The sequence below is a fragment of the Lampetra planeri genome, chromosome 28 (assembly GCF_965212315.1).
Source record: "Lampetra planeri chromosome 28, kcLamPlan1.2.h2, whole genome shotgun sequence".
In the NCBI taxonomy this organism is placed as follows: domain Eukaryota; kingdom Metazoa; phylum Chordata; class Hyperoartia; order Petromyzontiformes; family Petromyzontidae; genus Lampetra; species Lampetra planeri.
This window is the reverse complement of record NC_136134.1, coordinates 213,945-227,683: the sequence shown is the minus strand read 5'-3', so window position 1 is coordinate 227,683 and position 13,739 is coordinate 213,945. Positions and strand designations below refer to the sequence as shown.

General features: G+C 49.3%; 1 protein-coding gene across 2 annotated transcripts in view; it reads right to left on the bottom strand.

Annotated features, from left to right (window-relative positions):
* The window catches only part of LOC144728288 (monocarboxylate transporter 13-like), a 31,558-nt gene that overhangs the window by 16,171 nt on the left and 1,648 nt on the right, over positions 1-13,739 (bottom strand). For both annotated transcript variants that reach the window (XM_078607596.1, XM_078607597.1), the window contains exon 2: positions 11,171-11,375. In XM_078607596.1, the coding sequence (XP_078463722.1) occupies positions 11,171-11,369 (199 nt within the window). In that variant the 5' untranslated portion in view covers positions 11,370-11,375. The remainder of the gene's footprint in view (positions 1-11,170; positions 11,376-13,739) is intronic.

Here is a 13,739-nt window from a genome sequence, read left to right as displayed (position 1 = left end):
CCAGTGTAGAGTGTCAAGTGTGACCTGCAACCATCTCAATCTTTCTGCCCCCTCTTCACTCTGAAGAGGCTGGGACCGAATTGTTGTTCGATATATTCCGTGATAAGGCATGATTACGGATGGATGTGGGCGAGTTCATATTTATCAACTAGCATCTTTGCCCGTCCTAGGACGGAAGCTGTCATATTTACGAAAAAATCGAGCAGAGTATAATTGTATCTTGCGTAAATGCAATGGCAGTGAATCTTGCACGAAACGAAGTCATCAAACACTACACTTCATGTCACTGTAGCACTGTATATAAATTAACCTTCAATTTGTTCCAATTCACTGCCTTGATACTTTAGTCTCTTCTGCTTTCGGTCGCTGGGGTTGAAATACATTGGAAATCGATACAATATCTGGAAAATCAGCGAGAAATGTCTATTTTACCATAATGTAGGAACATAAATTTGACTTATCTTTTGTAACGTCACGTACGGATGTAGCACTGTGCTGCGTATATTTATTGTTTAACGTCACTTTATGTAAAGAAACGGCAGCAAATAATTATTTATTTTATTACTTTCAATAAAGAAACGTCAAATTTCAAGCAAATTTGCGTAATTTTTTTTATTTCCCCTCAACCTGCGGGAGTGTCCACCCGCTCATGATTATTTTATTATTAATTACGGGGGGGGGGGGAGTGCGGCACGTGGAGTAACATCACGCGCATTGCACACATTTCTGGGCTATTATCGTAGTAATACTACAGATGGTTTATGTGCAATGAGCCAACTCAGAACTCCCTGTGCTAAACTACCGTTCAAGTGACGATGCGGTGCTCATACCCTCAGTACACCGCTGAACCAGTGGTGGAATTTGCACCCAGTCGACTGATCCACAAAGTGGTTCTTATTGTATTGACCCCAGATGGATGACGGGATCAGTGAAACCCCAACCAAGATTTTAACATGTGTAATGTGAGGATATATCCGGGTCGTTGACGGATCACAACTCGTCACGATGATTGGCTCTGCCGGTCCTGGTCCATAGCCAATGGGGGGAAGCCTAGGGGCGTGGCCCTGACGTAATGGAAAGGTGACAGCTGTAAGTAGAGGATTGGTTCTGCTGGCTTTAGCCACAGCCAATGGGGAGACGAGTCAGGGGCGTGGTCCCGGGAGCCTGCGGTGGAGTCTGGAAGATTCCATATAGGCTAACCAGGATTGGTGGAAACGTACCACGTGACCCGGGTATTAAATAGGGGTGGAGACGAATAACACGTGGTCAGAACTGGAACGAACGAAGGGAAGAGGCCACGCGAGAGCGGGGGTCCAGGCTGCCACGTGACTGCGCGCGTCTCTCTCTTTCTATCCCTCTCACGCTGTCTGTCAGCAGCGTGAAGGAGTGTTGTAATGAAAGACGAATAAAGACCGGATTCCAGAAGTCGCTTCAACGACCTTTATTACATTGGTGACAGAAGTGTCTCTTGAGACCGTTTGGACGATTCTTACAAAATGTCCAAGCACCTCAAGAAGAGAAACCCACCGGACCCTCCGTCGGAGGAAGAGGTTGAGGCGGACGAGGACGAGCTGGTGGGAGCTGCGGGTCCTCTAACTCCGTCTGCTGCTCTCCCCGACGCCGCTCATCGCCGACAGGCCGGCGAAACAACGTCTCTGGCTGCGGACGAGGGGTGGCGTCGGCTGGCGGAGCAGATAAAAACGCTCCATGCGATCCTGCTAAATCTTGTAACGGCGGTCGCGTCATCAGCGGCCCTCGGTCGGCCGCGTGGAATTCACCCAAGGGCCGATGATCAAGATTTTCAGCAGGAAACGACGTCCGCCATTACTCCTGCCGCGGAGGGAAAGGCCTCCATCTTGGGCGGAGCTGCTGCAACGGAGCCGCCGGACGCCATCTTGGGCGGGGCTGCTGCCACGCAGCAGCCCCGCCCAAGATGGCGTACTGCGCGGGGAGCGGGATTGGAGACGCTCGAGGCCTCGGACATTCACCGCGGCCATCACCTTCCTCAAATTAAAGAATTTGTCGCCGGGGGCGACTGGAGCGCGTTCACGTGGCGGTTCGAGTCAGCCTTTCGGTCGGTGTGATGGACGGAGGCAGAGGCGCTGGAGGCTCTGCCCATGCTGTTGGATGATGTCTCCTTGGCAGTCTTCCGATCCATCCCGGCAAGTAAGAAGAAGACACTGCGTGACGCTTTCACGAAAATGGCGGAGTTCTGCAGCGTCGTCGAGGAGCAGAAAAATCGCCCTTGGCTTACCGAGGGGCGCTGTTAGCGCTTGCCATGGCCGCCTACCCCGATTCGTCAGCCGATCTCCTGGATCCTCTCATCCTTTCCAAAATGATTGAGTTAGCCCAGGAACTTAACATCTCATTACCGGTGTGCGGCCACGAACCGCTTACGTCTCGATGGGCGGCGCGCTGCTTGGACGCCAAGTTCAACCTCAAACGCTGGGATCAGATGGCTGCATGGACGGGGGATTCTGAGATAGACGGGCCACCGTTGGGGTGGTCTCCATGTCGGGTCGTCCACGGCTCCAACGACTCCAGCGATGACGAGGTGATGGCTGCTGTTCCTCGCTGGGTCCCGAAACGCCGGCCACGCGAGCAGCGTGATGGGGCCGGACGACCACGAGCGGGGACCGGGGCGAACGACCGCCAGGCAGCGGCGGCCACGTGTTTTAAGTGTGGCCGACGAGGCCATTTCGTCCGGGATTGCCGCTGCTGACTACAACCTCCTCAGCTCCCGTCGGGCCGGACGCGGATCCACGGCACCCTCGGGCAAGTCGGCACATATCGGACACCCGGCAAGGCTTGACACATCACCCATCCACTTGCACACATGTTTGCACTCCGGAAGGGAATTGTGGGTCACCTGTGTCGATGCCGCACTCGGTTACACAATACACAATGAAAGAAATTGGCCCATAGAGTGGTGGCAGCCGTATTTTGGTGGACACAGGCGCGTCTGCTACCATAATTTCCGATGCTATTTTTCATCTTCTGTCCATTCCTACGTCGCGGATCCGACCGGCTAACGATGCGTGCGTTGCTGCAAATGTTCATTGGCCGTCCCATGCCTATTGGGCACCGATTTCTTTCGCCACATGCCCGTTAAAATACTCGTCGACCAAGGTTGCTTGGAAATGCCAGGGGGCCGTAGAATGTCGTTCCTGTCGTCCCTGCTGGGCCGTTCGCCCCCAGGAAATGCTGTTAACACGATTGTTGCTGTCACGGAAGAAGTACCATCAGGCTCACAAATGCTTATTCCGCTGCATTACCGGAAGCGATTGGAAGCTGCGGACGGTGCGACAGGTGTGCTGTTGTCCCCGTCGAATTCTGTGGCAAAATCCTTTTCCCTAGTGGTGGCTCAAACTATCGTTCGGCCTGGTCAGGCCCCGTTTATACAGTGTTAAATGGGGGCCCGGACCAGGCCATCGTCCCGGCTGGCTCGGTGTTGGCTCACGCCACTACCGATTTCACCAGCTTTGAGGGTGAACAACCCACAAAAATGGCCGCTGGCGGGCCACGATCAGATCGTTCGGACGATCGATGGATCGGAGATTTGTGCGGGGAAAATACGTCTTTGTCAGCCACGCAGCGGAGCGCCTTGCATTCATTATTGTCGGAGTACGCTGACGTTTTCAGTGAAAACGATTTGGATTTGGGCCATACCTCGCTCTTGTCGCACCATAGAAAGGGAACACGTGCGTGGCGCGGTGGACGACATGTTGGCGGCCAATATAATTTCGCCGTCAAACAGTCCTTGGGGCGCGACGATGGTGCTGGTTAAGAAAAAGGATCTTGGGACGAGATTTTGTGTAGACTTCCGCCGATTGAATAAGATATCCGTGGCGGACGCATACCCCTTGCCACGGATGGACGACTCGTTGGACGCTTTGTCAGGTGCAAATTTTTTCTCTACCCTCGACCTGTCGTCTGGGTTTTGGCAGCTTCCCCTCGATGACGCGTCCAGACCGAAAACGGCGTTCCGCACGCCACAAGGCCTCTTTGAGTTTAACCGCCTACCTATGGGCTTGAATGCAGCACCAGCGACGTTCTAACGCCTGATGGAACTGGTGCTAGCGGGGCTGCAGTGGGGAAACGTGCCTCATATATTTGGACGATATCATCGTATTCAGCCGCACCTTCGAAGAACACCTCCAACGACTGAAGACTGTCTTTAAGAGGATGCGCTCGGCTGACCTAAAATTTTAACCAAAAAAGTGCCACCTTTTGCAACGATCCATCCGCTACTTGGGACACATCGTCAGCTCTGACGGTGTGTCCACGGACCCTCAGAAAACGGCCTGTGTCCGAGAGTGGCCCACGCCCACTTCGGTGGGCGACGTACGGCGGTTTATAGGGTTCGCATCCTACTATCGCCGATTTGTTAAGAATTTTGCGACGCTGGCTAAGCCGCTGCATGTTCTGATGGAGAAAAATCAGAGATTTAAATGGGGCCCAGAAGAGCAGCGCTCTTTTCAATCTCTCCGGGATCACCTGGCCACCGCTCCGACGCTCGACTACCCAGACTTTTCCTAGCCGTTCATCCTTGACACGGATGCTAGCGATATCGGCATAAGAGCCGTTTTGTTGCAACGGAAAGACAGGGTCGAGCGAGTGGTGGCATACGGCAGCAGGGTTCTGTCCCCTGCCGAGACGCGATATTGCGTGACGCGACGGGAACTGCTAGCAATCGTACATTTTGTTCGCCAGTACCGGCCGTACCTGTATGGAAGGAAATTCCTCGTGCACACTAACCACGCTGCCTTGCAATATTCTTTGAAACTGGAACAACCGTCCGGTCAATTGGCTTGGTGGTTGGAATCATTACAGGAGTTTTCCTTCAATATCACGTACCGCAAGGGTACTCGCCATGGCAACACAGACACTCTCGCTAGGTTGCCCCCGACTCCTCCCTGCGCCTGTCTGACGGGTACGCACCGCTGTGCGGCACTGCCTACCTCGCCCTGTCCGGTCATGGGGGCGATGTCGAACAATAAAGGCCAGGATGTACCCGTTGGCACCGACGATACGCTGCATTTGCCACACTCGGTGTGGCTACGCGAGCAGGAGGCTAATGCCTCTCTGGCTCCGCTGCGGAAGCTGATCGGGAAACCGAGATCTCATTTGACGGGATGGAAATGGCAGTTGTTTCGGGGCCAGGCGGGATTACTGATGTGTACGGATAAATTGTCTGATCGTTCACGCCTGGTTGTGTCGACATCCCTTCGCCACAATCTGGTCCGCGCTCTGCACGCCGACAAGCTGATTGATGCACCTCGGCGTGCAGAAAACATTGGCTGCGATGCAGCAAGATTTATTTTGGCCCGGCATGACAGCAGATGTCACTAACTTTATCCGGTCATGCCATGATTGTGCAAAGCGGAAACCGCCTCGTCAAAATTATATCCCGCCCCTACATTCGATCGAGGTATCCCGTATTAATGAGCTGGTTGCTCTGGATATCCTGGGCCCGTTACCTCCATCGGCTAGGGGAAATAAATACCTTTTGGTTGGGGTCGAATATTTTTCTCACTGGCCTATGGCCTGGCCTTTGCCTGACCAAACGGCCTCATCCATCACCGAGGCTTTCTTGAATGGATACGTCATGGATAAAGGAGCACCCGAAGGGCTGCTCACAGATCAAAGACGTAACTTCTCCAAATTGCTCAAAGACGTGTGCTCTGCTTTGGGTACAAAGAAAATTCGCACTTCCCCTTACCATCCGCAAACGGATGGCATGGTGGTACGATTTAACCGCACCCTTTCGGCCATGCTTTGTCACACGGTGAGTAAAAAACAAACCGATTGGGACTTCCACATACCGGGCATCCTGGCGGCATACCGCATGGTTCCGCACGTGTCCACAGGATATTCACCATTTTTCCTGATGTATGGCCGTGAGAATGTACCCCCGATTGATGTGCAACTTGGTGCAGCGGGGAAACAACCGTCCCCGTCCTTGCCTGACCACGTGCGGGACTCGCTTAAAAGGGTTACGGAGGCGCGAGAGGCCGCCAGATGTGCGACGGCCCGTACGCAGGCAAGGAACGAGATGTATGCGCGTCGATCGCGAACTGACATGCCTTGGTCGGTGGGCAATATGCCATGGCTCCATTGCCCTCAGGTGCCAGTGGGTACGTCCCCTAAACTGCACAAGCCTTGGCGGGGGCCTGTGAGGCTGGGGGACATTCGGAATCCCCAGAGTGTTCACATCCAGTACGGCCAACGTCGTTGGTATGTCCATTCGTCACGGCTCAAGCCATACGTTGACCCGCGTGCTGGCCCTTCATCTCCACTTGTTGACCTGCCGGGGTCTGGCGTGCCGAATGTGCCACTTGCCTCGCCGATTGATCCCCAGCGGGGCTGTGTTATACCCCCTGCAGATGAACAGGTTTTGAAGGACGACGAGACCCCGGACGTTCTACCTCCAACGGGGCCTGTCCCAGATACAACGGAAACCGAAAATGCTTCTTCTTCTCCACGGCAACCACCTCCTGCTGAACAGTCGACGAGGCAACTACGAACGAAACGAAGAGAGGGTCCGGCGTCGCGTACGCGGTCGAAGTCTCTCCCATTTCGCTAATATTGCTTGCCTTGCTACTGCGCTACAGGGGCGCCCTAATGTATGTCTGTTGTTTTAATGTTTTAAAATCCCCCTTACCTTGTTAATGCGTCTTAGACGCCCTAATATTTATTCAAAGGGATTCGGCCTGTCACCCCTTTTCCCACGGCTGACTTTTTACACCGGGGGGGGGGGGGGGGGGGTGAGTTGTGATCCGATGGATCACAACTCGTCACGATGATTGGCTCTGCCGGTCCTAGTCCATAGCCAATGGGGGGAAGTCTAGGTGCGTGGGCCTGATGTAATGGAAAGGTGACAGCTGTAAGTAGAGGATTGGTTCTGCTGGCTTTAGCCACAGCCAATGGGGAGACGAGTCAGGGGCGTCGTTCCGGGAGCCTACGGTGGAGTCTGGAAGATTCCATAGAGGCTAAGCAGGATTGGTGGAAACGTACCACGTGACCCGGGTATTAAATAGGGGTGGAGACGAACAACACGTGGTCAGAACTGGAACGAACGAAGGGAAGAGGCCACGCGAGAGCGGGGGTCCAGGCTGCCACGTGGCTGCGCGCGTCTCTCTCTTTCTATCCCTCTCACGCTGTCTGTCAGCAGCGTGAAGGAGTGTTGCAATGAAAGACGAATAAAGACCTGATTCCAGAAGTCGCTTCAACGACCTTTATTACACATGCAAACTTCATATTACAAGCCACTCTCTCAACCACTGGGAAACCTGGCCAGTTAGCGTCTGCCCTTGGGGGAGGATTTGTTGCGAACAGGCTCTACGTTAATGCAGTTTCTTTGGTTTGCCTGTGCTCATAGACTAATGAGCATGCCAATAACAGCATCGTAAGAAAGCACCCTAACACCCTCAACATGAGTCAAAGAAAGCACGCACAGTTCTGCAGCGACAGCAGTCACGACTGAACATGTATTAAGTCACACATTCAGTGCACAAAATATGCTGAACGCTGTGATCTACTGTGTGACATTGTAGATACACGTTCAAAATAAATGTTGATAAGAACTAAAGGTCACCACACGATCATGTGTCACGATACAATACAACTAGTTCATCTGTAGCCGCATTTCCAGCGTAAAATGTGTTGTTGCCTACGTACTTGATACTCTGCTTTCATTTACTTAAATCACAGGGGAAGTTCACGGTTGATACACTCTTCCTCTGTATGTAGTACAGTAAGTCCTCATTTGACGCAGTCGATGCATCCCTGAAAAGTGCATTTCCCAATGGAAGAACCACGTTATAGCAAAATGTGTTGTCAACACGCGCTAAACGAGGACTTACCATATATGTTGAATTGTACATTTTTTAAAGTCGTGATTTTTTTTTTGCTTATTTTGGCTTTTTTTTCATGCCCCACCCCTTCCGACTTAGGCCCCGCATCTTAGTACGGTGCAAAAGATGTTCAACATACATCCATACAAATGGGTAAGGTTTAGGACTGTGACTCGTGCAGCTACTATAGCTACATTGGGTACGCTGAAAGAAAGTGGCAGGCCCACACCTACCGTTTACCGCAGCCTTCGCTCGGAATCTGCCTCAGTAGCGTATTATTACAAATCAGTCGAAAACTCCATAAAAAACTAACTTGCATAGCCACAATCGCCATCCTGAAAGGAAACACTGATCCGATCTCTGACCTCCATGAATAGGTATGCTGCGCACTTCTGAGGTCTTGGGGGATGGAAAACCCCTCAGATCAGATAACATCATGGGCCAAGGTGGGGGTTACCCTTTTAGGGCTGCGATGCCTCAAATATTTGAGAAAGTAGGCACCCCCTGTGAGTGGGTGGCTCACATAACATATGTTGTGGAAGCATAGAAAGGTGATCCAGAGCTTGAGACCAGTTAAAGCACCGGGCAGAGACGACCTCTCAAGCAAACTGCTAAGGGAGGGTGGCATGTGTGTTTAGGCTGTCCTATATGACATCATTACCATTGTCTGGACCATAGGATGGGTACCGCAGAATTGGAAGAATACCCTGGTGGCCCCCATATTTAAGGTGGAGCGCACTGATTTTGACAACTTTCAGGGCATCTCCCTCCTCAGAGTACCAGGAAAGGTCCTGGCAAGTATTATTCCATATCGCCTCCCCAGGCACACTGAGGAGAGGCTTGTGGAATACCAATGTGGATTCAGACTGGGACAGCCCTGCATGGACGTCATGTTCTCTGTCTTCGTGCTACAGCAGAGGTGTCGGGAATTTAAACAGGACTGACATCTCTGCTTTATTGACTTGGTCAAGGCTAGGGCTCTGGGTTATTCGTGATGCTTTCAGGAGTCCCTGATCCTCTGCTTTCAATCATTGAGGACCTTCATTAATGGTGGGCAGGCCCAGGCAAAGCTGCATGACAAGGAATTGTAACCATTTCCTATTCACCTTGGGGGTGCGAGAGGGATGTCTTCTGGCCCCTGCTTCTCAAAATGTTTCAATCCACGGCTCAAACATTGGAGCTTGCTCGATCTTCACTGTGGGCCTTTCATCCAGTAGCGGATTGATCATTCATAATTATGTGAGCGCCGCTTTCTCAAGTGATACACTGCTACGGATGGAAACACGGAATTTCCACAACCTCGTGTATCAATCTCCCATCGATCACCAGGCCTCGCCCTGACTCAATTGGACGGCAGACGCGTGAGGCTCGGATTTAAGTACACACCTGGGGGGGCACCAAACTCAGCCAATTACCTAAAGGGGGGGGGGGGGAGTTGTGTAATTTTGTGCATCAGACGATGCGCTTGTCTGTGAGTTTAAATGGTAATTGTCTGGATGGCCTTCTGTTCATCTGTGTTATTGGAATTACTGTATCTGTCTACTGTGTTTATCAAATGTCTTGTGTCTTTGTTTTACTTCGACGTCTGTGTGCCTCTCAATCAATTATAAACATCCCGGCACACCTGCTGGGACTTTACCGCCAAGGCACACCCGATGCGAAGCACTGATTTAATCACGTCGTCGTGATTCAGCCCTGCAGGGCGGCGTGACCGCGACGAAGCCATACGCATGGCTTCAAGAGAAAACGATGTCATGCGGAATGGGATCAATGGTAACAATAAAACACGAGTCAGTCTTGCTTTGTATTGAACGTTATTCTTCTTAATTTGGTCAGAATGTAAATTTGGAAAGGTGAAAATTTTGGGGGAATGTCCTCACCAAGAGACATATTTTTGTCTTCATTGAAAGCTTTCATGACTGCAGGAATTCATACTCTTTGGGTCTTTCGGTAAAGTCATGTAGATTGAAAAATAATAAATCACAACGTTTCGATCACAACACAGGCAATCATCTTCAGGTGAGAGAGAGAAAGCTACTGATATAAGGGGTTGCATCACTAGGGTGGATGTCTATGTATTGACAGGCTGGATGTCCTACTCGATCTGCCACCGAAGCATCAACATGCTAATCTCTCACAATACAATGGCTACTTCCACAGCCTCAGGCAGACCATCTCTAGTCCCGCCCTCTTACCCTGAGGGGACTCCCATCTCAGGCCTATATAAGACCTTGTTTCAGTAGCTTTCTCTCTCTCACCTGAAGACGATTGCCTGTGTTGCGATCTATTATTTTTCTATCTACGGGACTTTACCAAAAGACCCAGAGTATTTTTGTCTTCGTTATTTTTCATATGATAAACCGTGTGCGAGATTCAGAACATGGACGGACTCCTGTGCATTTTTTATGGATTTTCTCTGCATTATTTTCGTACTTTTCTGTACAATATTAACAGCATGTACTTGGTAGCTCTTCGACTTTAGTTCACTTAACATGATCCTGCCATAGGTCTTCTAACCATTGCCACTTTATAAGGAATAACGCTTTTTATAACACACATATTGACAGTTGTATACTGAAAAATATAGAATTTAAATTATTCCTAAAATAAATACTTTGCATAATTACAATGCCATCAAATTGCTCCAAAAATATTTTGCAAAACAATAATAAAAATGGATAATAGGTATTTATTAGATTTGTAATTATTGTGCTTGTTTTTTTTGTCTGAAACGAAAATATTTTCTAATGTAAAACGAGCAACAGATAATTATGAGATGACAATGTTTTTCAAAATGAATGATACAATTAGTGCGTATCGTAGTGTCAGCATATCGCGACGACCCTGGTAGGAATGCGTCAATCTGATCTCAGCCACGGATCAGTCACTACGCTGAAGTCAAAGTGGTAAAGAAGCAATTGCTCTCTCACGTCACTAATGGAGGAAGGGCATCCACGACAGTGAACTCTCGAGGGCGTTTGGTCTTCTGTTCCATGCTGACCAGACGCATTGGAAGAGGTAGGTATACCCACACTTTAGCCCAACATACGACCTGCCAATTGACTGTGGCGTACCCATTGATACTGCTGGGTGGACAGAGGCGGGGAAGATTTAATACACTGCACCATTGCTTTCAACTGCCACGCCGAGATGAAACCAAATCGGCGACCTGTGGACTGCAAGTCCAGTGTGTTAAACCTCACGGCAGCAGACGTTAATAATTCCTTGATGCTCTGTAACGCATTGCTTATCAACAGCTCGGCATCCGTGTGATGCAGTTGCAATATGTATTTAAATGCCAAGAGAGAACTAACTTGCGAACTGATGCACACAGAGGGCAATGGATGTGATCCATGAGATGGCCGTGGAGGATTCTTGAAAGTATTCTGTGAATTCTATGAAAAAGACTCCGACAGAGCGCACCACGCCAAACACCAGGGACACCTGAACGAAAGCGGCCAGGACAATGAGCCAGCCCCAGCCTCCATCTGGCGCTTGCTGGCACGTCTCCATCACCACCTGCAGAAAACGCAGAGCACAAACCACAGTCTGAAGTGGAATCATTACATAACGAAAGTAAAAAAATGACAATGCATAATGTCTAGACGACATTATTCATTGTCAATTTTTTATACGACATTATTGTCCTTTTATAAGTATCAAATGGTGGCTTCCCACCCAAATGAGCATTGAGACAGTGCTCATCTCCTGGTCCACAGCTCGAAGCCAGAGTTGAAATTTTCACATCTTTTGGGCAAAGGTGTGTTTCTTCACCAGACACGCTTGCAATATGCGGCATGTGAATACAAAGGGAATCCATTACTGCTATGCAAACCCTAGCTCAAGGAATATGTTGCAGAATGCTTAGTTGTATCAATAAAGGGATGTCTTTCACGTAAAGTTTTCAAAGCTGAAGCAGTAACTGAGAGACTTTACACAGCAGACAAGCACACTTGATGGTCAGGTAACAAGTAAACACACTGCCAATGCAGAGGCTGGTCTATGAATTGTTTTTCTTCTGATTAATGATTGCAAACGCCTTGTAGTTGCAGAATGTGGCAGCCAGGGTCACTCACTTGTACCCCAATGTGAAGATGAATCTCTCCTGTTCTTTAACCAATACGATGACTTCCTGTCCCTAAACGAATGAAATATAAGATAATCTTTTTCTTGTTTAAGGCCTTACGACGGCTGGCTCCATTTTATATCGAGCTAATTCAAGCTTATGCCCCTTAAAAGACATTAAGAAACGCGCCTAAGAAGTGCACATTATCAATATTATTGTACTTGCTAATGACAGTCTGCACCAGACAGCGTAATAACGTGATTAGGAGGTTACAGGACCTTATCTTGCACGGCACCAAATCCTGGAATGGCCTCATCACAAATCTTAACAGTGTCCACATTAACCTTCTGTAGCCGCGCGTGTTCAACTTAGTGCAGCAGAATCACCTCTACCACTGTTACTATGAATGCCATAACCAAGCTCCGTTATGGCTGAGGCTGTACACACGGCTTGTCGACACACGTATTGTCGACACACGTCTGTAATATTATTTGTTGATACTTGTTGATATGTGTGTATGCACCGTTTATTGTTGATCCTGTTTGAAGCGAGGGACTGGGTTTCTGGCTTGGGTTTCGTGTAAATAATGTTTTTGCTCCGGTTTGTTTGCACGTTCCCTCCACCCTGCAATGTCCTGTAACTGTTGCCATTGAATACTGTTTTGGGCTGGGGTCCACGAGTCTCTGTGTAACTCTATGGACATTTTTATAACTCTGTGTAACTGCAATTTTCTGTAACTGCCGCCACTGTCGACGCTCTTGGGCTGCGGTAGTCCTTGGAACAAAATTGCTTCGCCCAATGGAGCTTTGTCAGCTGAAATGACTCTTGAGTCTGAGGTGGCTCAGCGGTGGAGCACGGGGAAGTCAACAGGGGTTGTCCTATGGGTAGACTCGCCTCTGCCATAGGAATGTGGAATGTCCCAACTGGCTCTCGGCTGTCAATATAAGATGAGCACTGCCTCATAGAGCCACTGCCCACATAGTTGCCAAGATTATAGTGGTATCATCATACATGGCAGCAGCATCAGCAGCATTATAAGCAGCAAGTAACATCAGGAGCTGAAAGCACTATCAATTATCATGGGCGTAATATATATAATTAGCATCACAATCAGGATGCAGCAAGGTCTGCTAGAATAAAAAGTTTAATAATTTCGTTTATTTATGGGTGGTGACCAAGCTAAGCGGTACGGCGTTCCGCAAATGTTGAAAAGGTTTGCAGTCCGAATCTGGTATGCCGCCCTGGTTATTACTACGGGTGTCTTAACGGTTGCAATATAGGCACGGATTGCTGCACAGTGGACAGATCCCCTGACATCATTCGAAACATCGGCGTTAACGGTCCAAATTCGCCAAATTACAAAATGTACTCAAGTAGATTACTGTATTACTGGTAGGAACGAAGTGAACCGTCCGTCCGCCCGTCCGTGTAGCAACATCGCCCCCTACTGCAAACACTTGGCAGGACCCTACAAAAACCTTTAGACTCAGTGACGCTTTCCTGGCTAAACAAGTGTAACATTCCCTTATAATTCCCTGAGATAGCTTTTAATTAAAACATTTAAATTAAAAATTAACTCACAGCGGCCTAAAGCCTACAGCTAGGCCTAAAGCCTAGAAGTAGGCCTCAAACTCTCCCTTCGTATCATACCCCCGCGTGTGTGAAAGGGAGTTAATGTTTAACAATGTTACATTCCCTGATGTTTTTAAATAGAAACATTTAAATTTAAAGCTTTTACATAATGTAAACATTTAAATTAAAAATTAACTCACAGCGGCCTAAAGCCTACAGCTAGGCCTAAAGCCTAGAACTAGGCC